We start from the raw sequence: 21,223 nt of genomic DNA, 5'->3' as shown, positions 1-21,223 counted from the left end.
AAGGGAAGGTGCTTTAAGGCTTGAAACACTTGTTTGTCTCACTGGTTCCCAAATTCCATAGGAACTTTCCTGCCAAAACATCATTTGTTAGGAGGCCTGCTTGTTTTTCTCTGCTTCTTTACCTTCTTCTAGGTCTAAGAAGTCTATTAGAAGATTCCCCTCAATCAAATCCTTCTGCTTTAGCTCCTCCAACTTAGCAGCACTTTGACGCCAGGCCCAGCTCTCTGTGACAACCAGAGCTCTCTTCAAAGTCATGCACCTCCTTCTCTTCACCTCTCTCTTTCCTTTCCAGCCTGGGCAAGTATCACTCAGGAGACTTGGGTTTTTTTCATCATCCAAAAAGGACATTTTATGACTTGGCAGACTTTCCCTCCTTTCACATGGATTGCTCAGGTCCCACAACTCCTATCCCAGCTGCTTTCTCAAGGCAGTATTCAAACTGTACCTGTGGATCAGAAAGGCATGGGGTTTTACTCAAGGATGTTTCTAGTTCCAAGAAAGGATGGTCCTTGGAGATCAAATTTAGACCTCTCCCACTTAAACACTTTCCTGGAAGTGCCTTCATTCTAGATGCTGTCCCTTCAGACACCTTTTCCTCTGATTTCTTCCCAGTCTTTCATGGCTTCTCTATATCTCAAAGATGCTTACCTGCATATCCCCATTCACCCTCAAAACAAGAAATGTTTGTTTTTCTGTGGGTTCTTTGCTTTTCAGTTTTCTGCCTTGCCCTTTGGCCTTTCCACTGTCCCAAGGGTTTTCCCAAAGTGCTTGGCCCCTGTCATTGCTTTCCTGAAGGTCCACAGGTTTCAGGTTTATCCCTATCTAGACAGTCTTCTTTTTCTAGCCAACAGTACAGATTACTTGTCTCAAAATCTTGTGCAGGCCATTCATCTCCCTTCAGTGCCTAGGGTTTACAATACATTTCAAGAAATCCAGTCTGACTGCATCTCAGGATCACATCTCCTTAGGGTGCAGGTTCAGAGCAGACCTGCTGATGGTTTTCCTGCCAGGAGACATTTTCTCTCTTACTGCTTTCAAGGAAAACCTTCTGTCTCTTCCTTCCATCTCAGCCAGGGAATTCCTAAAACTTCTCAGATTCATGGCTTCCATGATTCCCATGCTGCCATTTGCAAAGCTTCACATGAGGCAATGTCAGTGATTTCTAAAGACAACCTGGTCTCAACATGCCCACCCTTTAGAGGTTTTGATTCCTCTCCTTCCCTGCCTGAAAACAGAGCTGCTGTGGTGGATTCAGCAGCTTTCTTTGAATCCAGGCCTCCCCCTTCTTTGTCCCCAGCCTCCTCAACAGCTTTTCACAGATGCCTCGGACATAGGCTGGGGGGGGGGCAACCTTTGCTTCGAGGAAGTTTCAGGGTCTCTGGTCTCCATCTCAGAAGAGGGAGCACATCACTATCTGATCCCCTATTCCTACCAGGTCCTCTGAAGATTTTTACAGACAACACCACTATCCTCTTGTACACAAACAAGCAGAGGGACCAAATCTTGCCCTCTTTGCAGGTTAGCTCTCAAGGCATGGGAATAGGCAATCCAGTACAAGGTAACCCTTCATGCTGTTTACCTACCCTCTGCTCAAAACTCTGTGGTGGATGCATTAAGCAGGTCCATGGTGCATTCCCATGAATGGATGCTTCACAAGGATGTGTTCCTGGATCTAGTTCACTGGTGGAGTACTCCACATCTGGACCGGTTTGTGTCCCCTCAAAACAGACTGCTTCTTCTCTTTCTTTTGTGCCAGTGTCCCACATCCTCTGGTTTGAAAGGTGGACATCTTATCTTTTTCTTGGAAGGGAGTGTTTCTTTATGCATCCACCCCCTTCCCTCTTATTCAAAAGGTGTTGCTGAGAATCCAGCAGAACAGGCCAAAAATATTGTTGGTGACTCCCTTTTGGCCAGGAACAGCACTGGTTCCCTCTTCTGCAACTTGCCAAGGGCCATAACCACAAGTTGCCTCACTGGTTGGATCTACTCACACAGAACAAGGGATCCTTGCTTCACCCACATCTGTCAGCACTGCAAATGACCTTGTGGGTGATCAACTTCTGATTTCCTTTTAGGCACCTTTTCTCAAAGGACGTGCTTAGGGTTTTGCAGGAGGCCAGGAAACCCAGTACTAGGAAATCTTGCACTTCCAAATGGAAAAGATTTTATATCTGGTGCCTTAATAGAAGTCCATTCCAGTAGTAGTTTCTTTCTTGTGTCAGCTGCTTTAACAGTGGCTTGTTATATTCCTCAGTGAAAGTCCACCGTTCTGCACTTTCTGCTCATCTGCTATTGACACCTCCTTTAGATTACAGATTGGAGGTTAAACCTTTTCTTAAAAGCGTCCTCCACATCAAGTCTCCCAGGAAACCATTTCCAGCTCCTTGGGATCTTAACTGTGTCATAGAGAAGCTAACTCTGGCTCCTTTTGAGCTCACAGGCTCTGCCCCTCTAAAGGTTTGCACTTGGAAAACTGTGCTTCTGGTAGCCTTGATATTTGCTAGGAGGATTTCTGAGATTCAGGCTTTGATGGCATCCCCTCCTTTCTTGGTTTTCTACAAGGACAGAGTGTTTTTAGAACTAATCCTTCTTTCATGCCTGATGTGGTGAATGACTTGTCTCTTAATCAATCTATCCAATTGCCCACCCTTTTCCCTTCTCCTTAGTCTTCTAATGAGAGGATTTTGCATACCTTAGATGTATATAGGCAACTCAGATTTTATCTGGACAAGGCTAAAGCTATCAGGAAGTCAGATCGGCTTTTTGTGTCTTTTCATCCCAGGGCTCCGAGTTTACCTGTTTCTAAACAAACTGTTTGATCTTGAATTTATAAAGCTATTTTGTTTTGTTGCGATTTTCATGGGAAGTCACTGCTTTCTTCTGTCACAGCCCATTCCACTATGTCTATTGCTTCTTCAGGGGCTTTCTTTAAGGGCATGGGTATTAATTCCATTTTGGAGGTTGCACACTTTTACCAAACATTACAAGTTGGTCACTATTTCTAGATCTAGAATGGGATTTGCTAGAGCTATTCTCCATGGATTTGTGGAAATTTTTTCCTTACATTCTTCCTCTACTCCTTACTCCTCCCTAGGTTCACACTAAGCTTTAGCACTGTCCCATGTGTAAAGAATACTGCAATATTGAATAGAAGGAAATAGAATAGTTGTGTATACTCTTATCATAACCGTAGATGTCCTTCTTTTCTATGTTGCAGTATTCTGTCCCTCCCACTCCCCCCCTCCCCCCTGCAACTTGTCCCTTCCTAGGATGACTCCTTGTTTGCCTTAGGACTAGTGTTCCTCATGTGACTTCCTTGTTCTGAGGATGGTACGTGTGGACGTCCTTTTATAGGTGACGTTGTTAGAGTGTATGTGCGATGTCCCATGTACTGACAGTGGCTGTTTGCTTTTGTATACAGGCCGGACGTAGGCTATACGCTTTTGTATACAGGCCAGACGTAATGTCATTTAGCAGAAGACAATCCTTGTGTAAAGAATACTGCAAGATAGAAGAGAAAGACATCTATGGTTATGATAAGATTTTACAAACTATTATATATGTGGTGTCCTTTTACTATTTTCCAGACATGATTAGGACTTGGATCTAAAGAAATTACATTTTCTTCAAAAAAAAAAAAAAAGGGCTTTGCTGCTTTGTTTGCAGTTCCATGGCATTTTCTGAGCTTTAGCTAGATCAGATGCAACTAATTTTGTGACTGTCTCTTCCAGTTTTTCCAGACCACATCTCTTTGCCATAGTAGTGTTTTTCGGGGTTTTGCCATGGATATTTTTGTCCTTTAAGGTTGCCTACATATTTCAGAAAAGCGTTTGATTTGGACTATTAAGAGTTGCTCCATAATGTGTTGTGCAGTTTCAGGGAAATTTTGTATAAAGGGATGTCCAGTCTACTTCCTGTAATTGAAAAACTAGGACTGTTTCCAGACTTGCTGGAATGACTCTATCACATATGTATAGAGGTGGATTAGGTAACGTTTGAATAACTAATTTGAGAAGATAGCATAGTGGATTTCCTTTTAGGCACCTTTTCTCAAAGGACGTGCTTAGGGTTTTGCAGGAGGCCAGGAAACCCAGTACTAGGAAATCTTGCACTTCCAAATGGAAAAGATTTTATATCTGGTGCCTTAATAGAAGTCCATTCCAGTAGTAGTTTCTTTCTTGTGTCAGCTGCTTTAACAGTGGCTTGTTATATTCCTCAGTGAAAGTCCACCGTTCTGCACTTTCTGCTCATCTGCTATTGACACCTCCTTTAGATTACAGATTGGAGGTTAAACCTTTTCTTAAAAGCGTCCTCCACATCAAGTCTCCCAGGAAACCATTTCCAGCTCCTTGGGATCTTAACTGTGTCATAGAGAAGCTAACTCTGGCTCCTTTTGAGCTCACAGGCTCTGCCCCTCTAAAGGTTTGCACTTGGAAAACTGTGCTTCTGGTAGCCTTGATATTTGCTAGGAGGATTTCTGAGATTCAGGCTTTGATGGCATCCCCTCCTTTCTTGGTTTTCTACAAGGACAGAGTGTTTTTAGAACTAATCCTTCTTTCATGCCTGATGTGGTGAATGACTTGTCTCTTAATCAATCTATCCAATTGCCCACCCTTTTCCCTTCTCCTTAGTCTTCTAATGAGAGGATTTTGCATACCTTAGATGGATGTATATAGGCAACTCAGATTTTATCTGAACAAGGCTAAAGCTATCAGGAAGTCAGATCGGCTTTTTGTGTCTTTTCATCCCAGGGCTCCGAGTTTACCTGTTTCTAAACAAACTGTTTGATCTTGAATTTATAAAGCTATTTTGTTTTGTTGCGATTTTCATGGGAAGTCACTGCTTTCTTCTGTCACAGCCCATTCCACTATGTCTATTGCTTCTTCAGGGGATTTCTTTAAGGGCTTGGGTATTAATTCCATTTTGGAGGTTGCACACTTTTACCAAACATTACAAGTTGGTCACTATTTCTAGATCTAGAATGGGATTTGCTAGAGCTATTCTCCATGGATTTGTGGAAATTTTTTCCTTACATTCTTCCTCTACTCCTTACTCCTCCCTAGGTTCACACTAAGCTTTGGCACTGTCCCATGTGTAAAGAATACTGCAATATTGAATAGAAGGAAATAGAATAGTTGTGTATACTCTTATCATAACCGTAGATGTCCTTCTTTTCTCTGTTGCAGTATTCTGTCCCTCCCACTCCCCCCCTCCCCCCTGCAACTTGTCCCTTCCTAGGATGACTCCTTGTTTGCCTTAGGACTAGTGTTCCTCATGTGACTTCCTTGTTCTGAGGATGGTACGTGTGGACGTCCTTTTATAGGTGACGTTGTTAGAGTGTATGTGCGATGTCCCATGTACTGACAGTGGCTGTTTGCTTTTGTATACAGGCCGGACGTAGGCTATACGCTTTTGTATACAGGCCAGACGTAATGTCATTTAGCAGAAGACAATCCTTGTGTAAAGAATACTGCAAGATAGAAGAGAAAGACATCTATGGTTATGATAAGATTTTACAAACTATTCTATATGTGGTGTCCTTTTACTATTTTCCAGACATGATTAGGACTTGGATCTAAAGAAATTACATTTTCTTCAAATAAAAAAAAAAAAAAAAAAGGGCTTTGCTGCTTTGTTTGCAGTTCCATGGCATTTTCTGAGCTTTAGCTAGATCAGATGCAACTAATTTTGGGACTGTCTCTTCCAGTTTTTCCAGACCACATCTCTTTGCCATAGTAGTGTTTTTCGGGGTTTTGCCATGGATATTTTTGTCCTTTAAGGTTGCCTACATATTTCAGAAAAGCGTTTGATTTGGACTATTAAGAGTTGCTCCATAATGTGTTGTGCAGTTTCAGGGAAATTTTGTATAAAGGGATGTCCAGTCTACTTCCTGTAATTGAGAAACTAGGACTGTTTCCAGACTTGCTGGAATGACTCTATCACATATGTATAGAGGTGGATTAGGTAACGTTTGAATAACTAATTTGAGAAGATAGCATAGTGGTTATTGAAAAGCATTTTGTGATATAAAAAAATGAGACCACAATAAATCATTTCAAAACTTTTCCCAAATTAATGTGACCTATAACCTGTACAATTCAAATGAAAAACAAACAAATCTCTTAGGGGAAAAATATAAAAAAATAAAAAAACGTACAATACGCTGGTTGCATACATGTGCACGTGTAAGGTGAAGCAGGGGGGTGAAGTCCTTGCCCCACCCTAATTCTACACATTAACTTTTATGAAAAGCCCCTTCTCTAACAGTATCTCTATTTAGATAGATGTGGTCAGTGATATTAGGGGATATTTGGGTTTAGTGGTTGGAAAACAAAAGTGTTTGTTTCCTTTTTCAGTCATTTGATTTTAGGAACTTTTTTGTATTCTTTGAAATTGCTGACATCAATATGTATTACATATATTTACATCAAGGTTTCTAATGTACAATTAACTCAAGGTTCCAGTCTGAAACAGCAAATGCCCATATGGGGGAATGCTTTTTCATGCTGTGAATAACTGTGAATGCTTAAATCATTGAAAGTTATTTTCAGTGGAGTTTTTGCTGGTAGCCTTTTGTATGAGACTCTGGTGCTGAGTGGGAAAGGAATTTGCCCTTACCCCACTGTTGTGCAGTCATGGAGTTGGTATATATAATTAGCAAGGGGTGTGGAGGTTGCATGGGGGGCTTGTCCCCTGCAAAAAAAAATGAGATTTAATGTTTGTTTCTGATAATTTTAAGTTCAATCTAAAATGTTTGTTAATTTGTTGTTCACTGTTGTGAGTACTCAATGTTTGTTGAGACACGTGTGTGTTTGTATCTACCTATGAATGTATGTACATTTATATATATGTATATCTGTCCATAAAGATAGATAGGTGTGTGTTTCAAACACGATTTCTAAGAGAGAATTCAACTTCTACAGCTAAAGGAGCTGATTTCTGAAGTATCTTTTTCAGAAATCTCTCCCCTGTGACAGTTTTGTTGCTGCCACTTAGTAATGCATGTCCTCACAAAATACGGTAGCACTGATGTGCTGTCTGTAAGGAAGAGTGTGCTTTTGCATAGCTTTGATGTTTGTCATCCTTATTAAACTCTTCCTGTTTCACTTGCACTCACTTTGAACTGCTTAGGAATCTACACCACTTGTTGGGCCAGTTTATAATCCCTATTAATGTAAGATTACTGTAACATGCAATTACTCAGCATATCCATAGGTTTTTGAGAGAGACTTTTGAAGAGGACTCCTTTTTATTCTTCCTGTCTTTACCTTTGAAGATGGCTGTGCTTATGGAACTTCATACCTTTGCACAATGCGGAGGAATTTATTGAGACAATTATAGTCGTCTGCATAGTGCAGATGTATTTGCCCTTACTGCTGCTCATCTGGGCTTGAATTTGAGTAAACTACTTTGACATTGGAGGAGACGGCTACGATGGGAGAGAGCAACCATCCCTGGAAGGGGTAAGCCTTGGCATTATAGAGTGGAGACGTTATGTGCCAGGAGTGTACAACATGTTTGCTTTGGGTATGGTTGGGAGGATATAGTCATTTGGGCTTTGACCAGACATTATAGAACCACACCCCTGCCTACTCCTAGAAGGTGGGAAAGAAGGTGCAAAAAAACCCAAAACAAATGTATTCTTGTCTTTCTGCGCTTCTATGAAAGTTAAAATTTCTCCCCTACAGTAGAGGAAAGTAGCGTGAAACCGTGCGTGTGTGTGTGTGTGTGTGTGTGTGTGTGTGTGTGTGTGTGTGTGTGTGTGAGGGCTTGAGCACATGACTAATAATAATGAAATAGTTTTGCATTTTCAGCAATATCTGCTTGAGCTGAAATACTGTAGCTGGTGCCAGCCAGTTGGAATTTGTAGAGTAGTGGGCTTAATTGCCATGCCATAGTTTCACAAAACAGGATAGTGACACGATCATTTGAAAAAACATTTGCTCAATCACAGCTGATTGAGAACACAGCTCACCTATGAGTTTGCTTTGCATGGATTTTGCCCTGCATTTCCCTTACTTATGTATGCCAGCTCCATGGCTGCAAGATAGTAGTAAAGAACAAACTGCTTAGTACAGTGCACAGCAGTGTCATACAAACAGTGATACTGCAGTACCTACATATCAGTGTTACGATTTACAATCAAGTGTAAATTTGACCAGTCTGAGCCTTCAGAACTCCATCAGCTGTTTTTATGACTAATTTCCCTAAACAAAAACTGCTCCCAGGACAGTCCTCCTCTGGGTAGGTAAGAAACTGAATTTGTTAATGAATTAAACTCAACCTTAAAGTACAGTACTTCTTTAACTCATGTATGAAGTAATTTAATTTTCATGTAGCAGGAGTCCAAACTAAGTATTGGTATTTGAAATGTTCTCTATTGGTGCAAATGTATTTAAGGGTGTGTACGTAATGGTAATAGGTAAAAGAAACTTTGGGCTTGTTTTGAATGCTGAGACATATATTGCTGGAGTCAGTGCAGTGTTCAGTATTCTGCATGTTTTACTAGAGACTGGATGCTGTGAGAAGCTGAACCATTTATTTGTTGGAGAGGTTTGGAATCTACCACTGAACACATCCTTTTCCTCTGTAGCTGATTATGATGCAGCTCTTACTTTTGTTGTAGGCAAGTTTCAAGCATACTTTTGAAGCCAGCATGAAAGTCTTATCGATGTATTTTATTTTGTTTGTGTTTTGGTTACTGGATTGTCTGACTGGACATAACCCATTTTCAGTAGAGGCCCAATGAGAAAACATCACCATAATATTTATATTTATATGATATATTATATTGCAAGTATATATTATATTATATATTATATCCACACAAAACAAACCATAGGTACTCAGAAAGCCAAAATAAGATTTGAAGTCATAGTCAAGAAAATTAAGATGTGCAAACTTCATTGTTACCAAGATGTTACATAAAAACAACTTGAAATGAATATATAGACAACCGAAAGAGAGACTGCCTTGCATGTTGGTAATGTAACGCACTCTATAGATTGTGATTGATATCTATACAATCTAACAGGCAATGCAAGAAGTTGCATTAAAGGTTATTGATGTAGTCATGGTGTTTGAGTTGAGATTAGATAATGGAGGACTGTGCATTAACAACATATTTTTTTTTAGTTTTGCAGGAATAATTACTTTGTAGAATCATCACGTACACATCAGTCATGCCCAGGAAAAATGGTGGAGCATCTGCGAAACAGTCTTGCCCTGTGACAGGTGCAACTGCTTCAACTGCTAAACCAGCAAGTCCTAGAGGTTCAGCTACAGCTGCATTTAAGGCTCCTTCCAAGCCAGAGGGAGTGGTTGGTTCGTCCACCAGAACTACACGGTCTGCTGAAAATGGAGGGGCTGGCAAATCGCAAGCAAAAGCATCATCAACGTGCACTGGGGTCAGTGGTGCTAGTAACCCTCCTTCCTCAGTAACTAGAACATTTAAGACAACCAGATCAAACAGTGTACAGTCCAAAGATTCAGCAGCAATCAAATGTGATTCAACAGCAAAATCACTGGAAGGGAGAACTGCAAGAGGGTCAAGCCAACAAAATGGTGAAACCTCGTCTGCTTCCAAAGCACCCTCAAATACTTCTAGAGTAAATGCTAAGCACCCAGCTTATCATAACATAACAAAAGAGGAAGTGGCTGTTATAGAAAAGGAAACACGGGGTCAGCGTACAAACCCACTGTGGTACGACATGCGACAAAACCGCATCACTGCATCAGTGGCACATAAGATCGCCAAGTCTAAGTTTGCCAATGACAAAACAGATGAAATTCCCCAGTCATACCTGAAGGAGATTATTGGCTCAAGTTCTAATGTGATTACACCAGCTATGACTTGGGGAATTCAGAATGAGAAAAAAGCAGTTGAAAAATATACAGCAATCAAGGCCAGAGCCAGTGGACAAGACATTGAAGTCCAAGACTGTGGTCTCTTCATTCATCCTAAGAAACACTGGCTAGCTGCTAGTCCTGATGGGATTGTGGTTGATAAAAGCAGTGGGGAAAGAAAAGAACTGGTGGAGGTGAAGTGTCCTTACAAACACAGAGAACACACAATCGAAGAGGCATGCAGGGATAAAAGTTTCTGCCTTGAAAACGAAGGAGATTCTTATACCTTGAAAAAGAATCACCCATATTACACCCAGCTGCAGTGCCAAATGGCAACAACAGGTGTTCATAAGGCAGATTTTGTTGTGCATACCAACAAAGAGACAACTGTTGTCCCTGTTCATTTTGATGATAGATACTGGGATCAAACCCTTCCAAAACTAGAAAAGTTCTATTCTAAGGCTGTGATTCCAAATTTGGAAGGTCATAATCCAGTCCTAGCCAAGGAAGAATAAGAGTTCAAAGGATCTGAATGAAAAGCAGAGAGTAATAGAAATGAACGGGACCTGATGCAAATATAGTTGTGTATACTAGTAGCAGATGCTGACATATTCCATTACAGCATAGTGCTTATTTTTTTCTTTGTAGGTTGGGGAAGACTCCTTTAATGACAGTACTAGCATATATGATTGACAGCGTTGATTACCAATGCACTGTACTTCTTTACAGTTGTATTGCTGAGTAAAAGAATCCAGCAAGACTAAACTACATTAATACACAAAAAATGAAGCAAAATTATGCAAAAGAAAACAAAATAAAAGACAAAAAGTGAGGCAAATGAACTACCATAGTTAGCTACATGTGATGGGACTTCCCCCTTCCACACTCTGTCAGTGTAATTCTCTTTTAAGGTAATTAATTCATTTGCCACCGGGGTAGTGATTGGACAGTAAACTTATTTGTAAGCTGTGCCAAACAGCAGCAGTAAATTAAACTGCAACAATGATTGGTAGTAGGTGCACTAATACTGTTAATGGCATATGAAAGGGGCTGCTGCCAAACAGACTCCTACCTATGTAACCACTCAGTTTCACAATTGTTGTAACTAGCTGGGGGCAGGTTAAGGAGGGGCTGGACCCCCCCCCCCTTACATACTGTAACAGCAGCTGCAGCAGCAGTTCAGTATGCTCAACAAAAATCTAAAAAAAAAACACTGTTGCTAATGTCCTGCCACTGTTAGTCATGGGGCGGTTGCCTTCACTCTACCCCTGCAAGTGTACCTGAGTTTCACTGTTTTTACAGCTAGCAGTAGAGTGTGTTGGAAGGGTGGCAGATTCCTTTACCTGCTGTAGTAGCAGCAATACATTAGGAAAATAATAAATACTTTAATAACTACACAAGCTGTGTACTGTTTTAGAAATTCAGGTTCCATGTGTATATTTTAAGTTACACTTATAGTTTAGTTTTCAGTAGTGTTTTGAGTTTATGTATTCTTTGAGGTCAGACTTGGGTGGGGTTTACAACTGTATATCCTACAGGATGTGGCCTTTCATAGTGTCAGCGAGCTGTGGAGGACTTAAAGTATGTGGGAATATTGGATAAATTACTAATAAATGCAGTCATTCTATACCATCACTGCCTTAGTTTACAGTAGTTGCAGTAGCTATTGCAAGGAAGTGCTTCTGCTGTGTTTTTGTTTGTTTTTTACTTTAGAGTTTATCTAAGAAAATATGGGTGGAATCAGATTTCTATCGGTTCATACCAAAGTCAGTAACTTTGTGGAGTTAGGACATTAATGGGAACTTCTGTGGATGTAAGTGGACGGAGAGAAGACCCTAAACATTGTCATTTGCTGTCTTAACACTGAAGTATTAAAACATTTGCCCCATATTTTGCCTTGGAGTAAAAACAGTTTTAGCGATTTGGCTTTTTATAGGTTTTTGTAATTTCGTATCGCATTTGTATAATTTTTATACAACATGGTTTAATTTCCTTTAATAATGTTGCTTTTCTGAGCATGAAATCTGGTGTAATTAGCAATATAATTTTGACTGTTTGTAATAGAAAATGTTTGCAGTGCTTTGCATTTGGCTGGAATGTTTTGGGGGATAGGCTATTAAACTCACTCTCAGAGAAAGGTCATATAAGTGAAAAACACTGAATTTTTCATAAGCCTGTTTAAGCTATCCTGAAATTTTGCTGCTAGTTTCTTGTCTGCTGGGAGAATTGTTGCACTTATATTGGTCATACCTTATTATTTTTTGAAGGGGGTGGGGGTAGATGGAGGGGGAAGTCTATTACGAAGTGATAGTTGAAAAAAAACTGTCCAGTGGGATAGGTAAATACGTCAAGGATACAAGTTGCTGGCTGGTGAGATGGCTGTTTATTGAATACCAGTACAGCCTGCAGAAAGGATGGTGCTAAACATCACTGCTGCAGTACTTTCTGATAAAGAACTTTATTCTGTAAAAGTGACAAGTCCATTTTCATAGCTGCACTGTTAGTCAGTAGGTAGCATACTTGCCTTTGGCACAGAAGACTGTGGGTTCTATTCACACACCAGATAGATTGATTACTTAGATTGTTGTACAGCATAAGTAAACTCCTGAAATGTTAAACTGAGGCCCCATCTGCTTGAGCTAGTTGTAGCTCAGATGGATGTAAAACATCCCGTGGCACCTATTGAAAAGAGTAGGGATCCTTTTATTAAAATTTACAAAATGCAATATATACATCCTATATACAAATGTCATAGCTTGTTTACAATTATGTACAAGTAAATCACATTCAGTTTTTTTGACTTTCAATCCCCCCCACTCTTTTTTCCACAACTAAAATCTTATTTTCTTCAAAATTTCTGACAATACCCATTTCACATTATATTTTGTCTCATTCATTCTTTCATTCCAGATAATCCACATTAAACAAAACAAAATTTTTCATCTAGTCTATCTCTATCATGTTGTTTCATGTTTTCACAGTATCCATATTTATACATTTTACATTTTTCAATCTTTTTAAACATTCTTTGTCACACATTTCTTCCCATAATTGATTTACTCTTTTACATTTCTGAAAAACGTGTTCAGTGGTCTCTAGTTCCCCACAGTATGTACAGATTATATCTTTTATTGTTGTATATGGCATCTTTACCTTTACTGGAAGCCTATTTATTAACTTACACATAAAATGTGTATATTCTACATATTTTTTGCATCTTTTCATTCTTGTTTTTATAGCTTTCAGTTTTTTATCCCCTAAATGTTTCCAAGGGTAAATATAATAAAATTCTCCCATTATATTTTCATGCCATGTTTTCCTATTCTGTTCTATGTTTCTTAAATCAATCTTCCATAGTAATGTTTTCTCGATATAGTTTCATTTTAATACAAGTGATTCCTTTACTTTTTAAACATTTGAGCTTTTCACATATTGATATATATTTTTTCTCTAATCCTTATTAACAGTTTTCCTTTTTCCTGTATTCCTATCAGTATTTTATGTAAATTTAATGAGGCTATATATTCAATTGGGTTTACTAAACCAAAACCTCCTTCCTTTTTGGCAACATAAAGAATTCCTATTTTAATAGCATTCAATCTAGATCCCCATATAAATGTAAGTAACACATTCAGTAACTCTTTTTGACATTCTGGTGGTATCATAAATACACTTGATAGATATGCCATTTTACCTAATATTACTATATTAAACATGCTCTTTTTTCCTGTATTTAAATTTGAATGTTCTCTAAAATATACAAGTACTCCTTATTTTAAGTATCATATCCTTACATTGTGACACTCTCAGTTGCTTAATACCAAGCCTTATTCCAATAATTTCTATTTCTTCTTTACTAAACTGGATACCTCTTATTTTTCCAGAGAACCCCAGCCCTTTATGGTTTTCCTCATTAATACTTAAACCTAACACCTTTAGTTCTTTGTCAAGTGTCTTAATAGCTGTACTCATCCATTCTTTATTTTTAACAACTAATATTAGGTTGTCCACATAAGAGAACACCAATGGAATCTTGAATTCCCTCTGGTGTACAACATTTAGCTTCCTTCAATGCCAGATTTATCTTGGTAACTGGCGCATTCATAGTCTCTATTTTTTATGTCTGTTCTTTCTCCCTTTTTCCATATAAATTTCATTGCACCCATACATATTTTTTATCATTTAAACATTTCCAACCCATTCACTCAACACCTCTAAAAAATATTCTGTTTGCTATTCTTGCATGTCTTTGTACATTAGATATTCATTTCATCTAAACCTATAGCTGCTTCTACATTTACTGTTTTCAACACATTTTTAAATATTGTAATCTTTTCTTCATTATCTTCTCTTTTTCAGTTAATTTTTTAAGTTCCATCTATTTTTTCTTGTAGTGCCACATGTGGAAAAACATTTCCAAAATATATCTTTTTTACTGTCTGCATAATTTCTGTTTGTGTATTCAGTATATATCCTTCCTCGTTCCTTAACTCTCATTATTTTTATTTTTTTCTTTAACCAATTTTACTTAGATATGGTGCTGCTTCTTTTCTTCCTTGTAAAAATATTATTGTTTGAATAACAGTTTTAAATTTTCTCTTGGTTAATTTCATATAACATTCTCTGTTTTTCTAGAAACTTTTCTTTGTTATGGTTTTAAAAACTTGGTTACTTATTTCCTTATATTTGCAACTGTCTAGTATTCTTTTTGTCCTTTGCCATTCCATTACTTATTTTCTATATTTATATTTTTTAAACTAATCCACCAACTTGTCCAGTCTTTATAAAATCCTCCCAATTTATATGATCCAGCCATAGTTGATGTATTATTTCCTTTATGTACTCATTTAGGTCTCATTCATTAATTCTTTTTATTCCTCCCAACTATTTTTATATAACCTATTCTTTTTGAATCTCTATCCAGATTACTACATGGTCTGAAAATGTAATTTTTACTCCTTGATGTAATATACTTATACTTAAACTCTCTGATACCAAAAAGTAACCAGTTTCAGTTTTCAGATTACTCCATTTATATATCCAGTGTTTGTTTTCCCATAAGTATATTTTACCCCTTTTGATCACATCTGAAATAACTTTACATCCACCCCTTCTTTACACGTATGTCTTAAATCGCAATTGAAGTCTCCCACTATACTCTCATAATCAGGTGTTTTCCTAAACATAATATTTGTTTTTAAGTGTATGCATAGAGTGTAATCATCCTATATATTTGGTTCTTCCATCTTATATCTAATATTACAATTCTTCCTGATATTAGTAACGTATAATCCAGAATTTCTATACATTCCTTACATAAAATGGGCGGTGCAGCGGTTAACATTGCTGCCTTATAGCAAGAGGTTCTCCAGTTTGATTCTCAGCTGGGATGCCTTCTGTGCAGAGTCTGCATGCCCTCCCTGCGTTCACGTGGGTTTCCTCTAGGTGCTCCGGTTGCCACCCACAGTCCAAAGACATGTGCCCGGAGTGTTTCTTCCCCCGGCCTCTCCTGAAAATAGGCCTAGTTGGACTTTCCTGGTCAACAAATATTAAATAAATAAATAAATTGCTATGCCTGAGCATTTTTCATCTCTTAAGTTCCATATAACCTTGCCTTCTCATAATCCATTAACTTGTATTCTTTCTTCTTCTGTTATTCTTAGATACATATTAATAATGTCCACATCTAACATTCTGGTAAAATAATTCTACACCATTCCAATACTCCTAGCCTTCAACTTTCTTTCTACTATTCATGTTAATGGCTAGGGTTCTCACCTTGTGGAAAAGTTTCTGTTGCTTTTATCCTTTTCCTTTTTTAATTTCCTCCTATACCTATATTTTTAAATTTGCATATTCTGTCTTTCCCCAAAGAACTTCTTTTACTTTTAACCTTATTCATTTATTATCCCTTTCATCACCTGAATTAATTATTTCTTCCTCTATCTCTCCCTCTTTTCCTTTTGTTTCCCTTATATGTACATTTACTTCCATTTCTATATCTTTATAATTCATTTTTTTTCTTTTAGTGTTTCTTCTGTATTATCTGCTAAAACATTCTCCCTGTCTTGGTCTGACTTTGTTTCCTGTGTATAATTTTCTGTAGCATTACAGTCCATCCAAGAATGTCCTATTTTTCACACTTTATTCATTTTTGCTCACATTTTTTTGCTTCATGACCAACTTTTCCACTAATAAAACATTTCCTTTTGTCACAATTATTAATTAAATGATCGTCTTTACCACATAAAAAACTTTTATTTGTTTGCCCTCAGTATCTAACCGATCCCTTATTTCCTTTCACATTAATTATACTCGGCAAATGCATTATTTTGTCATTTTACATTTTCAGTATAACACCACATTCCTATCCCCCAGTCCATAAACCTCTGTTGTCAAAGATCTTTGTAATGTCCATTTCATCTCTACACATAGTTTTTAAATAGTCTTTACAATCGTTACTTTCAGTTTCAGTTTAAAATTGTACCAATATTCTTTTTTTTAGCTTCTCTGTTAAATGCCTGCACAACGTACAAGTTCCAAGGGTTTTCATTCTTTCTGTTTTTATACTGTTCTAAAAATTTCTCCATATACTGTGCCTCCTCAAAAAATGTTACAAAAGGTATCTTTGTTAATACAAATAAAAGCTCTTGCCTCTCTGGGTTCAATACCCAGTGGTGAAATGATGCTGTCCCACACTTCGTACCTGTCCAATTCCTTTTCCATTTTGTTACTTATCCCCACCTGGTGCTTTCTTCTGCATTCTTCTTTTCTCTTCTTATGCCCTCTCTCACTGTTTGTGCATATGATTTATTTTCTTCCTTACTTATTTCCTGAACTTCTTTTTGAATTCTGTCCATTATTTCTCCCCACAACACTGCCTACTCGTTCTCTGGTTCACTCTGTTCAATTAATTCTTTCAGTTAAACATCCCACAATCCCCCTTTCTTACTGGAGGGTTGTAACAATACACTCAGGTGTTGAAGAATCTGTTGTAAACAAATTTTGCTAAAATAACTTCTCTGAATCTACCATGTCTACTTCAACTCCCTCTTTTTGCCTTTTACTCGACTCTCCTCCATTTTCTTCCTTCTCCATTCTCCTCACTCTGCATAACTTAGTATTCATTCTCTGCCACATTAGGCTTTTCAGCTGTTCGCCTAAGAGATTCTCTTAGACTTTTCAGCTGTTCACCTAAGAGATTCTCTTTCATCCAAAACCACAGAAAACACCTTTTTCCTCCATTTATGATTTTAGACTTCCTTTTCCTCCGATCCGACTCCACGCCCTGAACAGAAGACAGGAAGTGTAACAGCAAATTGAGGCCCTGTACGCAAAGAGTAGGGGAGGTTCCCTGATGCCCTGGACAAATTTCTCCTGGTAGTATAAATACCACCTCAGGTCTCCCCTGAAAATAAGCTAATAGCTTAGCAGGACTAACCCAGTCAACAAAGGATAAATAGGTGAAATAAATATTCGCCAGGAGAATACTAGGCTATAAAATCTATCTTTGTGGAAATACAGGCATGTCACTGTTTCAGCATGAACTTCCATCTTCTTCCAGAAAGAGTTGTAAACTGGACAAAATGTCACCCCAAGAACCATATCCCACGAGACAGTAGATGAATGAGAGGGCACAATAGACAAGGTGAGAGTTGAGCTGATGGTAACAGATTGAAGTGTAAAATCTGATGGACTTAAAAATATGCATGGAATTGTTAATAAGACTATATCCCCTAATTGTGTACCTTCTTTCTCTTCAGAATACTTTGCATTTTAAGAAGATTGCAGTTGCAGAAAATATGTATATATTTTCTTATTATTTGGAAAGACAGGTGTGTGTGTTATGGTTTCTGTTGACACTTTTTTTTTATTTGGCTGTGAGAATTTTATTAGAAAAAATAGCTTTCATCTTTAACAATGAAACAAATCATCTCTGTTATAGAAAAAAGAATGAAGCAGCCTGTAGCAAGTAAGTTGTAAAAGAGCAAGCTTGCAAGTGGGGTGCTGGTAAATATTTGTTAAAAAAATCAGTTTTGCCAAAACTCAGTATATGATTTTAATGCATCAAAATGCTATATGACTAAGAAAGAATATTTTTTATGTTATGTAAAAATCCAATGTGGAACAATTGCCCTTTGCTGTAAGGTGCTGAAATTAAAATATTTCCATTGGCAAACCCAAGTCAAAGTGTCTTACAGTGAGTATGTTGCTGTGCTTGTACACTGCTGTGTGAGGCAAAAATACACATGTGTGGTGTGTGTAGGAGTGTGTGTTTACATATATTATTCACATATAGTTTAGAGATCCAGGTAGTAAGGCACGAAAGGGAAATGTTATACAAATATAACTGCATTCCTAGGAAAGTTGTGAGGCAGGAGTCTGAAGAATGAATGCCTTATGCATTTCTGGCAGTGGAGCACTAATATATATGTGCATTGCATAGCATTAAGTGTTTATAGCAGTTATAAAATGCACAACTGTACTTTTTTAAAGTAAATTACTAATTCATTATTGTATACTGCGGTGGTGGTGCTGCGGTAGCGTTGTCGCCTCACAGTAAGACGTCCCGTTCGATTCTCAGCTAGAGCGTCTTCTGTGTGGAGACGTGCGTGAATGGGCGTACCTTCGTTGAAGGTTGTGCATCAGGGCCGGCAACTCGGTACGTAAAAATCTACTGCCAATCATTAGAGGACCGGAGTTCCGCTGTGGCGACCCCTAACCGGGAAAAGCCGAAAGACACAACAACTTATTCATTATTGTATTGTGATAAAATCATCCTAGCAAAGGTCATATATAAATTCTGAGGTGCTAAAATATATATTGTGGGCAGTGCAGTGGTGCAGCGGTTATTGTTATCACCTCGCAGCAAGTGGTTCTCTGATTCGATTCTCAGCTGGGGTACCTTCTTTGAGGAGTGTACATTTTCCTTCCTGCGTTAGCATGGGTTTCCTCTGGGTGTTCTGGTTTCCTCCTACATTCCAAAGTCCTGCATCTGGAAAAATTTTCCCCAGGCCACCACTGAAAATGGGTTCTGTCCCATTTGGACTTTCCGGTAAACAAATGCTAAATAAATAAGTAAATAGTGGAAAACCAAAATAGTGACAAATTGCTTCAGGTCATTTCACATTAGTAGCAATGTTGTACATGTATAAAGAATAATACTGTTCAAGAGTAGACACTGAAAAATTCAAAATAAGACTTTTATTTTTTTGTATGTTAAGCAAGCTAATAAATCTTTCATATCTTTATATAAATGTTCATTCCTAACTCAAGCAAATGTAAAACTAACTAAATGATAAGAAAATAGAGATTGTTTTCTGTCTGTGCTACTTTTTTTGACAATGCACAATAAAAACAACTTGGTCAGAAAATAGAAAATGATAAGCCTCAAAGATGTGTGCAGTAATTAACAGGAAACATGCGATACTGTAGAATCTACTGCTTCATCATTACAGCACATCAGCTGCAGATGTAGTAGATAAGCAGTCGTCATGCACGGTTGTGGTGCAAGGATTGAGCCTGAGTAGTTTCACAGTGCCTGTGATTCGTGGAGATTGCATTGCTGTTTGCAAGTTATCATGGTTAGTGGCAGTGTGCAGAATGTGTTTGATTTTAAAATGCAGGTATCATGGTTGTACAATGGTCAAAACAACACAGTATGCAGCGTATGCTAACAAATGCATTATGACATAAAAATGAGGAGTTCTGTGCAAATAAGCCACATGGATTATGCAAATGATGGAAACAAAATTGGCTGAGCAAGTTACAAGCATATAAAAAGCTGGCACAGCTCCATTTTTAACACAGAGAGCTATGGCGTACAGGATGGTAACAATGCTAGGAATATTTAGTTGCAGTAGCACAGCAGAATGTTTGGGAGCCACGGTAACAGTCAGTGTCCACAGTGTTGTGTTGCGGTCATCTGCTCCAGTGGAGGAAGTGCAACAAGTGCCTGACATTCCAGAAGCGCCAGGAGCAACAAATTATAGACCATTTCCAACAGGACAGTTGCACTATAAGGTACTTAAGCAAACTGTATGGTTTACAGGTAAAATCAAGGGGATGAGTTCTGTGCCAATTCATGTAAATATAAAAGTATAAGTAGCCTTGGTCATCTTAGATACATGGACCTTCCAGTGACTTGTAGGAAATAAGTTTGGGCTATTGCAGGCATCAGCCTCAAAAGTTATAAACCACTTCTTTGCTGTTGCATCAGAACATGTGATAGAGCATATCTGGTTTCCCTGGATAGAAGAGGAGAGAACCAACACTAAGGGCATCTTCTGTGATATAACCCATCTCCCTGAGGTTTTGGGCAGTATTGACTCAACACATGTTGCTGTCAAGGACTCGTCTAGTTCAGAGAACCTGCCATACTTAAAAAGGAAGAACTTTTACTCCCTGAGCTACTAGTTGGTCTGTAATGTCCAGGGAATTGTTTATAATATGTCTGTGCACCACCCGGGCAGTTATATGATTTAAACATTTGGCATACATTTGAGTTATACTTGTTTCTGAGAGGGGACTTCACACTGGATCCACTGTTTCATAGGTACATGCAAATACTTGGTAGGCAGGCCTGTCCACACAGGTATCATGCAAGCAGAGTGTAGGCCACATATCATATGTTTGTCTTACAGGTGATGCCAGATATGCCCTAGAGGGCTGCCTATTGAAATGTCTGCATTTGTATTGCAGAGTGCCAGCATACTGAGAAAAGCACTGAAAATGCCCCCCCCCCCGCGCCCCCCCTACACCTCCTGAAATTTTATATACTAACTTTGAAGTTTCCATACTTAAGAGAAAAGGGAATATTCTTAGAAGTGGTCATCTAAGACTTGGTATATGTAAGTCTGTTTTTTTGGCCATTTAGTCCCAACGTTACAGAAATTGCTAAAGCGGGTCCTGACATTTCAAAAGGTTACTGCCCTAAAACCCTCTTTGATGACATGGTCTATACAAACCTCAGACCATACAATAAATGGTCTTCAACCTAGCCCATACAGAAATCAGAAACATGGTGAAGAATGTATTCAAACTACTGAAGAGATAATTCTGATGTTCTGATTTCTAGACACCTCAGGAGGGGGCACTGCAGTGCAATCCAGATATCTGCAAAAAGTTATTTGTTGTGCATGATGCCGTGTTCCACAATATAGTATTACACAATTGCATGGAGCAAGAGATGAACATCATAGCAGAGCTTACCATATCAGCTGTGGTAGCATCAGCAGATGAGCAGGGTGGAACATCAAAGGAGGAAAATTTAACAGCAGTATTAAAGCAGAGGCAAGTGCAGCGCATTGAAGCCCTTGAAAAGAGACAGCATCTGGTTTACAGCTATGGTCCATGACATAGACAGCAAAATATTAAG

General features: G+C 38.3%; 1 protein-coding gene across 1 annotated transcript in view; it reads left to right on the top strand.

Moving 5' to 3' along the window:
- The window catches only part of LOC122801039, a 141,349-nt gene extending 123,319 nt beyond the window's left edge, over nt 1-18,030 (top strand). The window contains exon 2 of the mRNA XM_044070502.1: nt 9,136-18,030. Within this exon, the coding sequence (XP_043926437.1) occupies nt 9,183-10,361 (1,179 nt within the window). The 5' untranslated portion in view covers nt 9,136-9,182 and the 3' untranslated portion in view covers nt 10,362-18,030. The remainder of the gene's footprint in view (nt 1-9,135) is intronic.
- Nucleotides 18,031-21,223: the final 3,193 nt, after the last annotated feature.

Source organism: Protopterus annectens, chromosome 4.part1, assembly GCF_019279795.1.
Source record: "Protopterus annectens isolate FY-2018-M chromosome 4.part1, PAN1.0, whole genome shotgun sequence".
NCBI lineage: Eukaryota > Metazoa > Chordata > Ceratodontiformes > Protopteridae > Protopterus > Protopterus annectens.
The sequence above is the reverse complement of the archived record's forward strand: the minus strand, read 5'-3'. Positions and strand labels throughout refer to the sequence as shown.